General features: G+C 36.9%; 1 protein-coding gene across 1 annotated transcript; it reads left to right on the plus strand.

Moving 5' to 3' along the window:
• The first annotated feature begins 18,249 nt into the window (after positions 1-18,249).
• On the plus strand, positions 18,250-19,239 carry LOC124822146 (nucleolar-like protein). The gene is made up of 3 exons (XM_047294115.2): positions 18,250-18,587; positions 18,743-18,864; positions 18,961-19,239. Exons 1-3 carry the CDS (start codon positions 18,323-18,325, stop codon positions 19,075-19,077), a joined length of 504 nt encoding a protein of 167 aa, XP_047150071.1. The 5' UTR covers positions 18,250-18,322; the 3' UTR covers positions 19,078-19,239.
• Positions 19,240-19,391: the final 152 nt, after the last annotated feature.

Here is a 19,391-nt window from a genome sequence, read left to right on the forward strand (position 1 = left end):
GGGAAAGATAGAAACACCAACGCTAGAAACAAATTCCCAAATCATCCAAAAACATAGAAAAACCTTACAAAAACACATAGGAAAACAAGTAGGATAAAAGCTTCCAATAGCAATGCTAAACGACCCACAAGTCAAAGCGTCGAAAGAGAGTTATACTAAATGTGTAAGCTATCTATACCCAAGGGTATTCAGTTAAACTCTTAAGAAACAAAAAGGTATCGAGACAATATGATCGAGGTCGTACCTGAATCAAATTAATATGCAATTAAAGTGCAGTATAAATTGTTGGTTAAAACAACTGGTATCCTCGAGTCGTGCAGCGGAAAGCATGTTACGGTCAAAAGTCAAGTTAAAATAGTCGGTTTCAAAAATTGATTTTCTTAGTGAACTTTTATCGAACAGTTGATGTGCTAAGAGTTTAAAGAGTGTAGAGTTCAAGAAAATCAACGCAGAAATTTTATCCTGGTTCGAATCAAAAGATTCTACGTCTAGTCGTTAATTATTATGAATAGTAATTAACCTTTTTCACTAAAATAATGTTTGTACAGATTGCAAGATATGAACTAAAGATTAAGAAACGAGAACACCTTTTGTTCGACAAACGAACGGAAGAACCTTCCTTCGACAAACGAACCGAAAGAGACAACTCAGCCAACTTGAAGAGAATCGCTCCGACCTTTGACACACAAAGTGCGAGCTTCTCCTTTTCACAAGACTTGGCAAGAGCACACTATCACTTTGAGAACTTCCTCAGACAAACTGTAATATCAAAATGCAACAAATTTGAGCAACAAAGTTGAATGAAGTGGACCAGGACCAGGACCGTAGCAGCCCAGGATAGTTTTGTTTTCTTTGTATTTGATTTGTTCAAATTGATTTGTAATAGGCTTGTATTTGTAATAGGCTTGTGTTAGACTACTATTAGTGTAGTTTTGTTTTGTAAAAGGCCTTTTAAAAAAGTCCAAGTGCTTTGGAAGAATCCTTGGTGCTCTTTCAACTCTTGGCAACTTTTTTTTTATTACTTGAATTTTTAAATTGTGTTCACGGTTAGCGGTGAATAGGCTAAAAGAGATTAAACTCTAAGCCTTGTCACATTAGGGTCTGATAGTCTTCGATTGTTTGTGTTTGAGTCTTGTCCTTTGATTTTAAAGGTAATTATAGTTTAAGGGGTAAATAGTTAGCTACTCTTCCATCAGTCGGTATTAGTCGCTTCGAGAAGTGACCGAAGGCGCGATGCAACTCCTACGAAGCTTCCTCCGACAAGTAAAGATGTAGTGGAATATGACGATCTTGAGAGAGAACGAGAAACAGAGAGCGAATAAACCAATTTTATAAACCGATTGAAGAAAACCTTAAGATCTATGGTTTCTTCGGTGGAAAAACCCTAAAATCAGAGAAGAACACGAAGAATCCTAATCGGGACCGTTGGAACCCTAGGAATGGGGAGAAACTTAAAACGAACTGATTAATCTGTGAGAAATAGTGTTTAAATGGTGGAAAAGGTAAATCAATCGTGGAAATCGAAGGAACAATGAAAATGAAGGAGGAAGTGAGACGAAACCCTAGCAGAGAAGATGATATTCGGTGGAAAACCTGGATCTAGGGTTGTAATGACAGAAGCAAGGTAGAATAGAGGTTGAACATGGAATCTGTGATGAAACCATAGCAAAACAGTGAAGAGGATGTGGTTGATGGCCGAGGAGCTCTTGAGAGAGTGAAATGCAAATGACGTTGTGGCTGAGGCGTGATGGAATGAAGAATGTGGTTTCTGATGCGCGAGATGCAGAAACCAAATGATGTGGAAGGAAGGTGACGCGTGCTCAAGGCTGAGCACGTGGCTAAGGAGCGCTGATGCAGGGAAGCTGGAGAATGGTTCAACGTGACGTCATGGAGGAGATAGAAGCACCATGGATAAAAAATGAAAGAATGAAATTGAAGGTAGTGTGCTAGAAGGTGGCTAAAGGGAGTCCTTGGACTCTCTAGCCTTGACTCTCAAGAGAGAATTGTTTCTGGTTTCAGAAAACTCAATTCTCATTAATCTCAAAAGTGTCAAATACAAGAGAGGAGTTGGGTATTTATAGTAACCCGTGCTTCTTGCAAGCTAATACACATATACAATAAAATGTAAAATTACAAAAGGAAAACATTGAGAAAGGTACATTAGGCAGGACTGCATCAATACAACATCAAGAGGAGGTTACTCTGAAGCACCAACCTTCTTCTTCCACCATTATTGCTGACGACACCATCGAGCGCTTGACATAGCTACTACAACAACATGACCAGGAAAATCATGATTTGAGAGAAAATTACAATGACTTGAGAACCGAGTTTACAAACTTCAAGTCCCTGGTCATGAGAGCGTTGCCTGATGCTTCAGACATTTATTCCACTATCCCTCTGACCCAGCCACAACCCTCCTCGTCACCCGTCGTTCCTCAGCAACCCACACCAGTCCAGCCATCTATAGAGCAGCAGGATGATGAAGATCATTCTGATGATGACTATGTAGATTATTAGTTTTATTTTGTTATTGAACATAGTTGTTAGAACATTTGGATGTTAGAACATTATTGTTGAAAATAGAATGGCTTGATTTCTCACACCAAGAAGGGGGTGGGGGGAGTGAATTGGTGAAATGTAAAAACAAAGTTTTCTTTAAATCTTTTTCACAAAGTGGATACCTTTAAAAGCTTTCTTAAAACGCAAGGAAAAATATTTGTTTATGCAGCGGAAATGTAATCAACTTAATGCAGTATGCAGTCGACTAAATAAAAGTGCAGGGATAGAAAGATCAAACACTTGGTTTTTATACTAGTTCGACCAAGCCTACATCCAGTGTCCTTCCAACCACAGGAAGCCAATGCACTATAATGATCAAGGTTTTTAAAACTAGGTATTTATAGCGACCTCACGTCAAAAATATAAAACACCTCTCTAACCCTCTAATCAAAATATAGGCATATACAAAACAGATTAGTAGCAAGAATCCCCTCTCCTGCAGTCCAACCCTTTGAGCCACCCTCAAAGTCAAGAACGCAATACGCTCTTCTTCCTATAATCACAATAGGGAAACAACAAACCACTCTTTACAAGATTGAAGCTTCTAATCTTTTAGTAACACCCAAATGTGCAGATATGATAAGCCTTTGTAAATGCAGTTAACTTGCTCTTCAAGAATCCACAAGTGGATGAACACCACGGTCACTTCTTGTTTCTTGGAGTTTTTCCTTTTCTCTGTAAGAATGCACTTTTTGCAAAATATCACAAAACTGTTAGAATCACAAAAGTACTTTCAAAGATCAAGTTTGAGTCAACTTATAGATTTTCACAATTCAGACGCATTTTAATCGACTTAGCTACTAATGCAGTCGAATGTAACAATTCAATCAAAGCAGTTAGCAGCAATTAATGCAATTAATTGAACGTGCAACTAATCCAATCGATCCATAATATATGCTTGGTCAACATATATAAAAATATAACCGCCGTAACATTTAACACAAGCATTAACAGAATTTCAAAACTGTAACAGACTTAGTCGAATGCAAGTTGCATATAATCGACTATGTAACACAGTTAAACATAGTTTTGAAAAACTTCTTCTTTGAAAAACCTCACATTGCACTTTTAACAAGTTTGTGCAAAGCCACGAGTTTTAATCGATTCACCCCATAATAAAGTTGACTTAAAACTGTTTTTTTGCCACACAATAAAAAGTTCAATATAAGTGCTTGTGGTTTTCATTCTATAAAACACCAGACATGCATTCACCAATAAAATCAATTATATAGCACAGTGAAATGCAATGTAACAACACAATCATGTTCTCCATGCTTTAAACAGATTTATACATTGATTAAAACATGTAACATGTAAGCAATAGAACATGTAATACATAAACATCACATGTGTTATTAATTATGTTGTCATCATAAAAAACCAGAAGCTCTGAGATTGTAGGTTCAACTAAAAGTGCTCTTCCTATCAACAATCTCCCCCTTTTTTTTATGATACACAACCATGATTAATAAACAACCATGTTGTACAAATCCAATCATATCATGTCAAAATGTATTAGTGCAAATGATTATCAAATATATCAGATCATGTATCAGAGCAAAAGATTGCTAACATTTTGATATATTCTCATTTGAATCAGCTCAAAAAAAATCAATTCATATCAAAGCACAAACGATTCATATCAGAGCACAAACAGAATATCATCATAATATGAATATCAGAGACACTATCAAAGCATTCTCCCACCATTATCAGAAAGTTTAACACAGAAAACTCTTTTTCCAGCATTCTCCCCCTTTGTGCATTAGCAAAAAAGGTATGCCATATGATAATTAGCAAAAAAATCATACGCATAACATTGAATATATCATGATTACCCTTAAATGTCTGACGATTACCATTCCAAGAAAACCATCTTACACCTCACACTCAATCGATAGCCCAAGATTTGATGATTGCTACTGTGATAGTTGTGATGAGTTTTACACTGCCAAAGGAACAATTGAACGCACCCTTGCTAGTGTGATTTTCGAGGGCGAAAAGTTTTGTTGTTGGGGAGATTATAAGACTCTTGAAAATAGTTGTAATTAAGATACTAGATTTTTTTGAAATAAAAAAACAGTTTTTTGTATAATGCTACAGTACAATACGTATAGTGCTAGAATTTTAGTTGTAGAGAAGGTAAAAGGAGCTTCTGAAGAGGTGCTCTGATGTAATCCTGCCCGACGTAGTCCTTCTTTAGTATTTTTACCTTTTATAGGTTAGCTTGTAAGGAGCATAGGTTACTATAAATAGCCGTCTCCACCATTGTATCATTCACTTTTGAGATTAATGAGAATTGAGTTTTCTGAATCAGAAACTATTCTCTCTTGAAAGTCATAGGCTAGAGAGTCCAAAGACTCCCTCTAGCCACCTTCCAAGCACACTCTCTCACTTCCATTTTCCCTTTCCATGGTGCTTACATTTTCTCTGATCCTCCACTAAACATTACTTTGCTGCCACATCTTCATCTTCTCGTGCGCACCTCAGCCACGTCTCCACAGCGCACGCGTCAGCTTCTCACATGTTCACCTCTCTGCATCAGAAACATAATCTTCATTCCATCACGCCTTAGCCACAAAGTCATTTGCATTTCACTCTCTCAAGAGCTCCTCGGCCATCAACCACATCCTCTTCACCGTTTTGCTTTGGTTTCGTCATAGATTCCACGTTCAACCTTTGCTTCTGTCATTGCAACCCTAGATCCAGGTTTTCCACCGAATCTCATCTTCTCCGCTAGGGTTTCGTCTCACTTCCTCCTTTATTTTCATCCAGGAAGGAGCGAGAATCATGTAAGAGGAGCTAACCTTGAGTCTTTTGTTTTTTTTTTTGCATGATCTGAAATCTTAAATATGTTTAAAATTTTGATTCTTTTTATAGATTTCGAATGATATTTTGCTTCTGTTGCATTTTTTGGAAGGATAAGAAGTTGTCGAACCGACTATGTCAAATTCAACTTCTTGTTTCCCCAGGACTTTTATTATGTTTCTTTTTCTCTTACATTTTTTTTGGAAGTTTAAGAAGTTGTCTAACCGGCTATGCCAAATTCAACTTGTTGTTTCCCCGTGACTTTTATTGTGTTTCTTTTTCTCTTGAATTTTTCAAGAAGGATAAGAAGTTATCGAACCGGCTATGCCAGATTCAACTTCTTCTTTCCTTAGGACTTTTATTGTGTTTCTTTTTTTTATTGCCTTTTTCTGGACGGATAAGAAGTTGTCTAACCGGCTATGCCAGATTCAACTTCTTAGTTCCCTAGAATGCTTATATTATGATATTTTATTATTGTTAATTTATTTTGTGATATATTCATTTTGTATGGAATCTGTGATGAATACATTTTATTATGTTGAATAAGTAAACTATAAAATTGTGGGAGTAAATACTCAATCAATTTGTGAAATTTAAAATTTTGATCATGTTTTTTTTTTATTTTTCGAAGTTATCTTAGTACAACTCTAATTGCTACTTAATCTATCGTTAGATGAATTTGGAAATGTAATACATAGTTTATAAGACATAGAAATTAACTTTGACCAACAGGATCTTTAATTTGAGAATTGTACTTAGAGAAAATAATATTATAATTTTGGGTAGAATGACCATCACTTTATTTCTATCTCTAACTTATATCGAAAAAATCTAAATTCCCCCTTCTTTTGCCTATAGATTAAGTTGAAAATTTTGATAAATGATTCCAGAAATATATTACTATATTTTGACCACTCGGTTGTAATTGAATGTCTGTACTTGGAGGAATTAACTCTGCAATTTTTATAGAGTCGACAACCCAATTGAATAATGTTTTCGACTTGTATAAATCTCAATCTCTACCTAGTTAACCATTAGATTAACCGAAAATTTAGATATGTAATTCCTAAGACATGTTGATGTATTTTGACTATTCCAATTTTTTAAAAAACTAAGTGGTGCTTATGCTATGATCATATAACTCATGTTATACGTGAGCAGATAATGTTGCAGATGCAGTTGAAAAAGCTTAGAGATGATGAGAGACATCCTGGAAAAAACTTTCAAGGATTTTTGTAAAAAGAATAAATTTGTATTGAAAAAATAATATGTTGTGTAAGACTTGTAAGTTTAATTTCGAACTTATGTTAAGTGGTGAGGACTATATTGTTTAAAGTTTGTAACTTTGGAATCGTACTTTGGTTGAATTGAAATAAAGTTTGGTTGTTTATATCAGATATCGAATTAATTTAGTTTTTTTACTACTAGTAATACCCTTAAATTATTTGGATGTTACATTAGGCACATACCTGAAACTTGATCAATGCACAAAACTAAATGAAGCACAAAAGGAACATCCATATATATATATATATATATATATATATATATATATATATATATATATATATATATATATATATATATATATATATATATATATATATATATATATATATATATACACACACACACACGGAATAATTCTTTTTCGTAAACCCTGTTGTCTTAGTCTTCCTTAAACGAGTGAAACGCTCTAAAGAGTAGCCTACGGGAGATAGCTATCTCTTTTCTTTCTATCTTCTTAATAACAAGCACATAAGCAGGAAAGCTAGCCACCCCGATTCCTTCTTACTTCACTTTCGGCAGTGTCCATACGTTCCGGCGTGGTGCAAGAGAAAGAAAGTCTTGTTTAAATAAAAGTATTCCCTTTCATGAGATCAGTAGTTGGTGGAATTCTGAAAAGTCTTTCCGCTGTTTTGGGAGAGCACAAAAGCTGATTGATTAGGAAAGAGCTGCTAAGAGGGATGACTCGCCCTTAGCCCTTGTCTAAAAAAAACCTAGCAAACAGACCGTTGTAAACCAGGTGAACTAGAGCGAACAGGAGAAGCAAGCAAATAGCATTTGGCCTCTTAACCAATCCACCTCTAGCAGTTAAAGGCTGGTATTCCGATCTTTGATCCGCCGATTCAGGAGCGATTGAAGCGAATACAATAATAGAATGCAAGGAAGGGTTCCCCCAGGAAAGGCAGGCATCTCGACTGCTTCCAAAATAAGGTCATCGACCAGTAATGCGACTTGTAGAAGACTCCCTACCTATACCTAGCGGAGTTGGTTGGCACTAATAAGGAGAGCAGAAAGCAGCTACCGGCCATCAGGAGATCCACGACTTTCAGATCCGCATGCAAGGGAAGATCCGCTTATTCTTTGAGATGACAAAGCTCCCCACTAGACGCAAATTGCCGAATCAACACCAGGCAGTATAGGAGTGCTTTCTTTGATCGGCGTTCCCCAGACCAGAACTGAAAGGACATACCAGCCCCCGATTATCGGGCATTCCTTCATGTCGGGAGGAGGTACCGGTTGGAGGAGAAGATAAGGACAGCTTTCTTCCATTCCACTCTTGCTCCAATCCCAATAGTCTGAGATTGAAGATGATGTCAACAGTTAGCCAAGAAGGTTTATGGCAAACTGGAAGGAGTTTTTAGAGATAAATGATCTACCTTAGGTAATGCTTTTGCTTTTAGTGGGAACCGGTGGAGATTGAGGTGAAGGTCTTGTAGTATTTGAATTGGTTAGAGTGGAGCTAGTAGATTGATTACCTTCGCCAATTTCAGAAGAATGCTCACATGAAATGAGAGTCATTACAACAGAGCGATTTAAGCATCATTGCTCGGTGTCACGGATTCCCCATGGTTGGCTTCCGGCTCTGCAATCAGAGGTCCTTCTATCCCATCCCGGTTAGGATTCATTTCCTCGGGTTGATGCTCTATTTCTTCTTGGTGCTCAGCCCTTGGAACTTGAACAAAAATTTGTTCAGTTGTTGGAATTGGATCTGCTTCCTCGATTGGTCCCATCCCATCTGGCTTTCCTCCAAACAAAGGTGGTTGGGGTGCTGCAAGATTCGGTCAAACTTCTGTCCCTGATGTATTAGGTGCCTGTGTTAAAGTAGAAAGGTTTAAGACAGCAGACAGAAAAGGAAAATGGAAGAAAGTAGGTAGTACCTCTCTGTTCTCTGCTGAGGAAGGCTTTTTTCAAGGTTATTCAAATGGTGAAATAACGACTATTCCTCCGGCTGGACGATAAATGCTTGCTTCAAGATCGAACAACGAATCTCATAACCAGAGAAGGTAGAACAACTTCTTCTATTGAATGGGCATCGGGTTCTTGGGCTAAAGCCCTAACAGCCTATTGATTGATCGGGAAAGGGGAAGTTTTAACTAAAGAAAGCAATTCCTGTAAAGCTATCGTCATTACCATCGTTGCTATTTGAGCTGTTAGCGCAATTGAAGGAGAAGATGCTCTTACTTTTGTTTTCAGGGAGCTAGGGAGTCTTTGGTACTTCCAACCAATGAGAGTCATTTCACCTATAACCTATTTAAGAATACCCCAACACCTCTATCGATTGACTATCTTGATGCGGAGGGGCCGCTTCTTCATGAACCAAAAGTGATAGTTTTCCTAAACCAACAGATCCTCTTTCTCACAGCATTTTCGGAGCAGGCTCAGTGCTTTCTTTAGCCTTGGGAGAAATCGATTCGGTAGTGAGAATCGATTGAGACTGAATCATACCTGAGCCTTCTCTGACCTTCTTTGTCTGGGCAGTTAGCTATAAAAAGCAAGAAATGAGAGCTAGAACTAATGCCACGCCACGGTCTATGTCTTTTGACAAAAAGTTTTTAGGCTTAGTAGCACTAATGGTCTTATTTTCGTCGGATTTGTTCGAAATGGTCTTAGTTGTTTTTATGTTCAATGTTGTCCTAAAGAATGTAATTTATGTTCAATTTAGTCCTTTTTGCAAACGACATTTAAATCATTAACGACCGACAGTCCAGGTGTGCAAAAGAGGAATGAGATGGAATTTAACTACAAACGTGGATTCCCTTCAGACATAGTAAGGTGGATTTAAAAAGAAATGCCCTTTATTTAATGAAACCCAATTTTTGATGAGGGCGGATTCTAAAATTAGGGTTTTGTTACTTTACTTCAGTGAAAGCCATAGTAAGGTTCGAAGTTTCGAGGTTAACCAATCTTCTTCCCAATCTTAGTGGTTGGTGAGCCATGTCTGCTTTCCAATCTTCTTCTTCTTGTTGCAATAGTGTAAGCCACCGAAGTTGTCATTCCTCACATGGTGGTGGTTCAATGGGGGTAAGGATAATCCCTATTTACAATTGTTGTGAGATGGCAGTAGTAAAAATGGCTAGAACTTCAAAGACTTCAAAGACTTCAAAGAATGCTAGAAGATATTTTTGGGGTTGTCATAACTACAAGGTTATGTGAATAAAAGCATTTCTAATTAAAGTCTATTTTCTTTATGTGTTGGTAATTAACATTGTGTTTGATGAATAACAGAGTGGACTTGCTAATGTGATGTGCTATAACTATTTGAAGTGGTGCAATGAAGAAAATGTTGATGAAAGGGATGTTATCATTGCTAGGCAAAGGAGGAGATTTGTGATATGGAGAACATAGTGAAAGCTTTGAAGAGAAGGATCCAATTATTAGAAGCAGTGGTGTGTGTTCTTAGTGTACTGATCATAGTTATGTTGTGTGTGTTTTTAGGTTGATGTGTTGTAAGTGTGTTTTTAGGTTGATGTGTTCTAAGTGTGTTTTTAGGTGGTCCCAATCTGCTTTACTTTAGTGTTTTGAAGGTTGAGGTTGTTAGGTGGCCACATTGTTAAGGTTAGGCGACTGTTTTTTGTAATAAATCAATGAATGAAATGTGTATTAGTGTTGAATTGTTCAAATTAGTCCTCATTTCAGTTAATTATGTGCGAATGTGGTCCCCATGATGATGAGTGATGTGTGCATAAAATGGAAGTGCTCAAAATCAATATCAAAACATGGGTACGTGAAAACATTAAAACAATATCTTTTCATAATCAGAAGTCAGTTCATGGGTACATAAAAATATCAAGTTACTATATAGCACATCATAACAGATCTAGTGCTAAATATATCAAAACATTATAAAGCACATCAGGTCTTAATTAGTAAAGTATTTCAAAACATATTCAGTGCCAAATTTTTAACATCATAAAATAGAAGGTCTCCTAATTTGTAACTTGTCCCTTCTGATTGACTGAGTTGGTTGTTCTGTGGATTCTTGTGTTGGTTAGGATGGTGCATCACATGGTTGTGTCATTTCTTGAGTTGGTGGTTGGGGTGTTGCTTCAGATGACTGTGGTAGGTCTGGTTGATCTTGAGGATGTAAGGGGCATTGATTTTTGTTATGCCCAACAATACGACAAATGCTACATTTTTTGCAGTGGCCACCTTTGGTCATTTGAGTTTCATCCCTCCTTAACTCCCAACTCTCCAACCTTCTCTTTTTCTTTGGTCTGCCAGGTAATTTTCTCTTAAATGGTGAGAAGACGTTTGGGAAGGCTGTTCTTTCCCATAAAAGGTGCCCATTCATTGGGAATATGATGGAGGCATATGTTTCATCATACGTGGACCTTACGAACCAAATGAGAACATACTCTTCTGGATCTAAATTTAAGAATCTCATAGCTGCAATTGCATGGCAGCAAGGGATGCCACTAATGACCCATTTCCTGCAGGTAAACTTGTTTGTCATCACTGCAAAATGCCTAACTTCAAACATTTTTTCTCTAGACCAACTGCCATGAAGTAATACATGATTAAAAGTTAAATATGAAGTGATGAATATAAAATTTTTTATCACAGACCAAGTGACATGAATTAATTGTAGGAAAGGAAATGTTTACCTAGGGATCCAATTTTTGGATAAATTTGATTCTTTTGTAAGTCTCTTTCTAATCTTGGGGCAGATGTGAAAGTTCATATTACACATCTTGATTATGTTGGTTGCCCATTTTTTCATGAGGTAAACTTTAATTTCCTCTAGCGTGGTTATAATGGGATTTCCTCTAGCATCAACAATAACACTATTAAAAGCTTCACTCATGTTATTTACTAGTGTATCACATAGTGCTCGACCTGTAAATTTAGATCTAGACCAATACCTGTTACAAAGAATAAGAAATTGTTTGGAAACTAAAAGTATATAACAGGAGGAACGATAGAGAGTTAAGGTAGGACGAATACCTTGGGGGAATAGCAATTAGGTATTTGTAAGCTTCTACATTGACATCCTTTATATTTAACATTTCTCTTTCCCAAGCTTGGGAGTATGTACTAGTAGCAGCCTTCCACATCCTTTATTTAATTTTTATTTTTTTCACAGACTGGACATGAAGGTGGTTGCAATTTCTTCAAATGGTGTTGTGAAGACGGTGATGACAAAAGCTATACGAATGTGAAGTGGGAAGAAAAACATGAGTCTTTGTCAAAGACAAGAGAAATGGGAGGTGGATCGAAGATGATGAGTGATTTGATTAAATCTGTCAACGTTGTGGAGAAATGGATGAAGGTGTTGACAGGATTGGTTATTTTGATTTTTTTACTTAATATTATTGTAATTTCAATATGGATCATAAATCCATAATGTAGTAGTGTTGATCGTATTCTTAGGAAGAAATTACCGGGTTTTTCGGTTTGTTAGGATGGAACTGTTTATGTATCTGACTAGATGTAGTAGTGTTTATGTATATGACTAGATGTGAAGGAATGAAGTTGTGTTACTGAAGTGATAAACATAATAAATTGAGGTTTTGGTTTAATGTAGCAGGTTTTAAGCCGTTTGAAAATTGTTTAATGTTTATTTTATTCACAACAATGTTACATAATAATTAACGCTAGGTCCGGTCGTCCTACCGTGTGTATCGCTCGTCAAACGAGGTCCCTGTTCCCTAGCGTTCGGTTTAGTCGTCCTCCCTCGTGTACCGCTCGTCCACCTACGTCCGTGCTCAAGACCTTTCGGTGTGGTCGTCCTCCCTTGTCTAGCGCTCGTCCAACTACGTGCGTGCTGAAGAGCGTTCGGTCTGGTCGTCCTCCCTTGTCTAGTGCTTGTCCAACTACGTCCGTGCTGAAGAGCGTTCGGTCTGGTGGTCCTCCCTTGTCTAGCGCTTGTCCAACTACGTCCGTGCTGAAGAGCGTTCGGTCTGGTGGTCCTCCCTTGTCTAGCGCTTGTCCAACTACGTCCGTGCTGAAGAGCGTTCGGTCTGGTCGTCTTCCGTTGTCTACCGCTCGTCCAACTACGTCCGTGCTGAAGAGCGTTCGGTCTGGTGGTCCTCCCTTGTCTAGCGCTCGTCCAACTACGTCCGTGTTCAAGACCGTTCGGTCTGGTCGTCCACCCTCGTGCATCGCTCTTCCAACAACCTCCGTGCTGCAGACCATTCGGTCTGGTTGTCCTGTATCGTTGTATATAAGACGTCCAAAACATTGTAATACATCCAAAACCATACATAGTTGGCATCATTGTAATACATCCAAAACCATACATAGTTGGCATCATTGTCATTCATTAAATTACATAGCAGTAAAACAATTAACCTTGTTCCTTAGACTATTACATAACCAAAGTTCCTTAAACTTGGCATCATTGTCATTTATACACACATCTATAGTTCAACTTCCTCATCATTCATACAGACTTCAGATAATTGCGATGATGGCATGATTGGTTCTTGGGTTGCTTTCGGGCAACGACTCCTGTTGTGCCCAACCTCCCTACATATCCCGCATCTCTTCCGCAAACCACCCTTGCTCACTCATGAATCATCCTTTCTAATCTCCCACTGCTCCAGTCTTCTTTTCCTTTTAGGTCTTCCAGGCATAACCTTTTTCCTAGGAGGCATGACATCCGGATATGGTGTTAGGTCCCACATGTTGTTGCCGTTGATGGGATATACGATTGATGCATAGGTTTCTTCATAGGTGGACTTTAGAAAGCAAGCCCGGAATGAACTGCTGGCCATCAATATTAAGAAACTTCATTGCGGCAAGGGAGTGACAACATGGAATTCCTGTGATGCTCCATCTCCTGCACGAGCATGAGAACTCGTCTATGTTTACAACAAATTTTTCTCCACTTTGGGAGACGTGTCTTACTTCAAACAGTTTGTGTGCTGACCAGCTATAAAGAAATAAAAAATTTAAACAACACATTTAAGTGTCTGACATAAAGTTTACCAAGGAATGAATAAACATTTATCAAGTTATGAAGAAAGTTACCTAGGTATCCAATTCTTGGTTGCTTGGGATTCCTTTGTAAATCTGGCCTGGATCTTTGGACAAATTGGTCCTGAAAATGATTGTATCTTAGACCTGTTTTTTGCCCATCTTTGCATTATGTATACCCTAATTTCTTCCAGCATTGTTATGATTGGTTTAGTCTTGGTGTGAACCAAGACACTGTTGAAAGCCTCACTGATATTGTTGACCAATGTGTCACATTTTGGTGTTGGACTGAATCTGGACCTTGACCAATATCTACAACAGATGATATATGTTAAAACTGCAACTAATATGGACAAACATAAAATAATATACAAAGGGCAAAAATAATTAATACAAATTGTCAACCTTGGAGGGATGGCAATCAAATGCTTGAATGCGTCTTCATTTATATCTTTAATGTTTCTCATCTCCCTTTCCCAGTTTTGTGGATGAGTGGCAGTAGCTGCCCTCCACATCAGCTGTTTCAGATTTTTACCAGGAAACTTTTTCCTAAAGTTTGAATATAAGTGTCTGACACAAAATCTCTGGTCAACACCTGGGAGTAACTGTTGTATGGCTGGTAGTAGACCCTGTGGTGTTAACATAAATTATTTATCACCATATCAAATTAATGAACCAATATACGAAAGAAGCAATTTAAATATGATTATTACCTTTTGTTGGTCGGAGACAAAAGTAATTGAAGAACACACTTCTCCACCACCAAGATCATCAATCAAAAGTTCCAAAAACCACATCCATGAATCTTTGTTTTCGACTTCTACCACCGCATATGCAATGGGCAACATTTGATCATTTCCATCCCTCCCAACAGCCGTCAATAGCTCACCACCATACTTCCCTTTCAAAAAGGCTCCATCTAATCCAATTATTGGCCTACAATAGACAAAACTGTCTTTGCATGCCTTCAGACAACAGTAAAATCTCTTGAAAATTAACTCACCCTCATTATTCTCAACATGGACCTTAACTGTAGATCCTGGATTTCTTTCCAACAACTCATGCGCATAATCATATATCCTCTTATATTGCTCACTAAAGGACCCATCAATTTCATTAGAAGCAATAGCTTTGGCTCTATAAGCCATAGACCTTGATATACCTATGTTCCACTTCCTTTGAACTTTTTCACGAATATCAACACCCTTCATCTTAGGATTTTCCTGAACTGTTTTCACCAACTTTTTGCTCAACCACTTGGCGTCAACTAACTTCAGGTTGAACTCCCTGCTGCATGTATGAATGTCTTTTTTAGTTCTCAGCTGCCATGATTTTACAGCCTCCATATAACCAAAGTATATGGTCCATGGGCATTCTCCTTTTGCACCAAAGCACTTCATCCTCAATCTTCTCTTGTCATTTTTTACAAACTTTATATTCCTCCCATTTTCCAAGGCATACCCTTTTACAGCATCTAAAATATCTTGCTTTTCTGCAAAAAAAGTCCCAACTTCCCATGTAAAGTCTACCATACTTTTTGGCATACAAAAAATACCAAACCTCCCATAACCTTCACTGTCATTAACCTCTTCATCACTATCTGTTGCACTAAGAAATTCCTCAGATTTCCACTCAAAATCTGACAATCCTCTATCGTCATGATCATCACATTCAACACTGACATTATCACGGTCATCATCACTATCATAAAGACTTTCTACTTCTACTTCTACTTCGACATTACAATCTACATCACCATCTATATCACATTCAACACTCACATCTACTAGGTCCTCTAAGCACTCATTAATTCCATGTACATCACCTTCTTCAGTAGATGTACTCCAACTACAAAGATAAACTTCATCCTCCACGACTCCTTCACACACATTCAACTCTTGCTCTTCTTCAACCTCATGCAACTCTTGTACGTGACCATGACCTTCAACCTCTACTTGAACAGCACCACCATCTTCTTCACCCTCGTTCACCTCTTCTAAGTCACCATCAACTACATCATTTACTTCAACACCGTCACCATCTTCTTCACAAACATTCACCTCTTGTAAGTCACCATCAACTACATCATTTACTTCAACACCGTCACCATCTTCTTCACAAACATTGACCTCTTGTAAGTCACCATCGACTACACCATTTACTTCAACACCCTCACCATCTTCTTCACAAACATTCACCTCTTGTAAGTCACCATCACCTTCACCATTTACTTTAACAGAATCACCATCTTCTTCAACCTCTTTTTGTACTGTACCATTACCTTCAACTTCTCCTTCATCATTAGTAATGTCTTCAAGCATATGAATGACTTCGGGATCAGAAACTACATGGACAACGTATAAGTGAACTTCACCATTAAGCCTAGCTAAGTTAGCCATATGCATGGCACCTCTGTCATCAATCAATTGTTCCAACCTATTTTCCAACACTAAACCCCCTCCTAAACAGTACCATAAATCTTTAAAATTCTCATATCCTAAACTTTTGACTACACTGACAACCACAAAAAAACTCCACGTGTCAGGGTCAAAGGACAAAGTTGTTGTCTCCCCTTCATACTTTACGGTACTATCATTAATGAACTTTCCTCCATGGTGAAACACACACACAATAGCGTCCTCCATTACGCACAACACAACATAAATATATCTACAGACCTATTATGAAAACATATCACGACAAAAAAAATATATATTAAAACAGGCACAGAGATCAAATAACTTTAAACATACGCACTCAGACAAAGTCAAATAACTTTAAACATACATGGGGGACCACCAAAATGCAATCAAAACCAGAGACCAAACCATACATCAATGGGGGACCACCACCGAATATTGTAGTTTCGATTGAATAAAAACGAATACAATAAAGCACAAACACTTACCTTCCTTTAGATGAACCTCCACTGACCACGTGCTTCAGCTTCTTGCTTCCAACAACAATAGGACCCACAGACACCGCCCACTGCATGCACTCTACCGCTTCAGCTCGAACTTACGATCGCGATTTTTGGCCTCTCACGCGAACCCTAATAATAAAAACCCTCAAATTCTTTCCCCAATCTCAGTTGCCCTTTAATTTTTTCAAATTTCCTACTTTGCCCTTACCCAAAACTGAATAAACATACGTGCATACCAATTATTTAATACAATAATCGTTTTAAATGCCACGTCTGCACTCAACCATGCCACCTAACCAATACCGTAACGGGCGTTTGTCCAAATTAACGGCAGGCCTGTAATTGATTCAATTTTACAAAAACAAGGACTCAATTGAGACGCCGAAAATGAAGAGGACCTATTTGAAATTCATGACCAAAATAGGGACCTACGGAGACATTAAACCTTTCGTAATTTATGTTTAATTTTGTCATTTTTCATAACACCATCTAAATCATTAATGGTAGAAGAGTGTGTGCCACATATCAGTTCGTGTTTTCTTTTAATTTTTATTAATTTTTTAGATTTGTTCTTAATTTTAAAAAAAAGTTGTCCACGTGTCAAGTCAATATTGTTCCAGGTTGCAATGTTAGTGTCACGTGTCAAGACAATGTCAATGCCACATGTTAAGTCAGTATTAAGACGTCTCAAGTCACTATTAGTTGTACAAAGTGTCTTATATTTAATTCAATCCTAATTTTTATTATTTTTGTTCAATTTAGTCCCAAGTTTTATTAATTATGTTCAATTCGGTCCTAATTTTTTCCCTCTCTAAATTGAAATTAAATTAAATTTTTATTAAAATTTATATTTTTATTAAATATTTTCATTATTTTTAAACGAACCCTAACTATATTATTAGAATATAATTATTATATTTATGTTTGATTTTTGCTACATGCAAAAAATAGGGTTAGAGTTGGTTTAAAAATAATGAAGAATTTTTCTTCTAATTTTAAAAATAATAAAGAATTTTAATTCTAATTTAAAAATAAACTAAATAAAAAAATTCTTTTAATTTTAAAAATAATGAAGAATTTTTCATCTAATTTTAAAAATAATGAAGATTATTTATTATAAAATTTAAAATTAGGACTGAATGGAATAAAATTAACGAAAAATGGAGACTAAATTGAACAAAAATAATGAAAATTGGGACTGAATTGAATTTAAGATACTGACACGTGACATTAATACTAATTTAACATGTCACATTGACATTGTCGTGACATTAAAATTGTCCCTTGACATAATATTAACTTGACACATAAACAATTTTTTTAAATTAAAAACAAATGTAAAAAAATTAAAAAATTAAAAAATTAATAAAAATAAAATAAAAATTAAAAATTAAAAAAATCACAAAATGATACATGACATATGATGTTTATATGTTGTAAACAATTTAAACAATGTTACGAAAAAGACCAAATTAAACTTAAAATACAAAAATTAAAATCATATTAAACATTAAAAACATTGAATAAAATCAACAAAAATATAATCAAAATCATATTAAACCTAAAATTAACTAATTAAAAACACTAATCACAACCATCACAGTAAACACGTAACAAGGATCAGAAATAAAATACTCCAATTTTTGGGGACGAGTATGTTATTTATCTCATTAAGATTTGAAACGCACGAATGGCGGTGTAGAAGCTAGAGAAAACGACGTCGCCTAAGATGTGGTGAAATAAGGGGGGAGAGATTTTGCCCTAAGCGCAAATTTAAAACCCTGATTTTGTTGCGGCTGCAGTGAGAAAGGCGGAGCAAGGAGGATGGGAAGGTCACGAAGAAAATACAAGCAATCAAGAACGAAGGTCCGAGTGGGTCTCCCGAAGAAGAACCCTAGGCTTTTCAAACCTTCTTTTTCTGTTCCACCGAAGCTCTTGCAATCCCTCGCCGACGAGCCCCAATGGGACGACAAAGGCACCGTTAACCACAACTACCATTCATTCGGCGTTCTCTCCGACCCCAACTCCATCTCTCATCCCTCTCCCGCTTCCGAATCCATCGATTCCGGCAGCGATCTCGAAGAAGACGGTCTCTTATTACTCCCTCACTCCTTTCATCCTCTTATATGCATTCAATCAAACAATTAATTATTGATTTGACTTTTTTACACTTGCTAGTGTCACTGTTTTTGTTGTTATTTTGATATTGGAATGATGATTTAGCGTTCTGTTTGGTTGGTGTAGACTTGAAATCAGCCCTAGGAAAGAAGCGAAGAGACGGGAAAAGTGCGCTTCCTCAGCCTCTCACTGCAATGCAACGGATTCATATTGGACGCCTCGTCGATAAATACGGAGATGATTATCAGGTTTGATATTATATTGTAATTATTCAATAGTTTTGCGTTTATTGTTATCGTTTCAGGTCTTGACGTAGGTTTTTGATGTTGTTGTTCTGTTTGTAGAGGATGATGATGGATATAAAGCTGAATCCGATGCAACATTCGATTGGAACTTTGCAGAAGCTATGCATTAGATATCACATGTATCAAAACAAGAACCCGCTCCTTTTGGCCAAATGAAATGGATGGATTGGACCCTTTTGCCCAAATTTTGCACCTCTGAGGTGTGTGGTCTTTGAGAAATTTTGTTAGTGTTTTCGAATTTATAAATTATGTGGTTTTATGTTGTGCTAACCTGCCACCACCGAGATTAATTATGATTGAGAAATGTGTTTAAATTAATTTAGTCTCAATACAGAAGAGTGCATAATTTGGATAAATTTCTAACAATATTTGCATGAATCCAAAAGTGTGCAATGACCAGTTCAGTAACACAAATGTAGCCATGATGCCTGTAGCACGAAAACGAGGAGCAGAGTATATGAGCTCTATTA

The sequence above is a fragment of the Vigna umbellata genome, chromosome 8, assembly GCF_029865625.1.
Source record: "Vigna umbellata cultivar VRB3 chromosome 8, Vumbellata_1.0, whole genome shotgun sequence".
Taxonomy (NCBI): domain Eukaryota; kingdom Viridiplantae; phylum Streptophyta; class Magnoliopsida; order Fabales; family Fabaceae; genus Vigna; species Vigna umbellata.

Coding starts and splice junctions, on each gene's coding strand:
- LOC124822146 (XM_047294115.2), top strand. CDS start 18,323: ATGGGAAGGTCACGAAGAAAATACAAGCAATCAAGAACGAAGGTCCGA. Junction 18,588..18,742: donor CAGCGATCTCGAAGAAGACG/GTCTCTTATTAC, acceptor TGGTTGGTGTAG/ACTTGAAATCAGCCCTAGGA. Junction 18,865..18,960: donor AATACGGAGATGATTATCAG/GTTTGATATTAT, acceptor TTCTGTTTGTAG/AGGATGATGATGGATATAAA.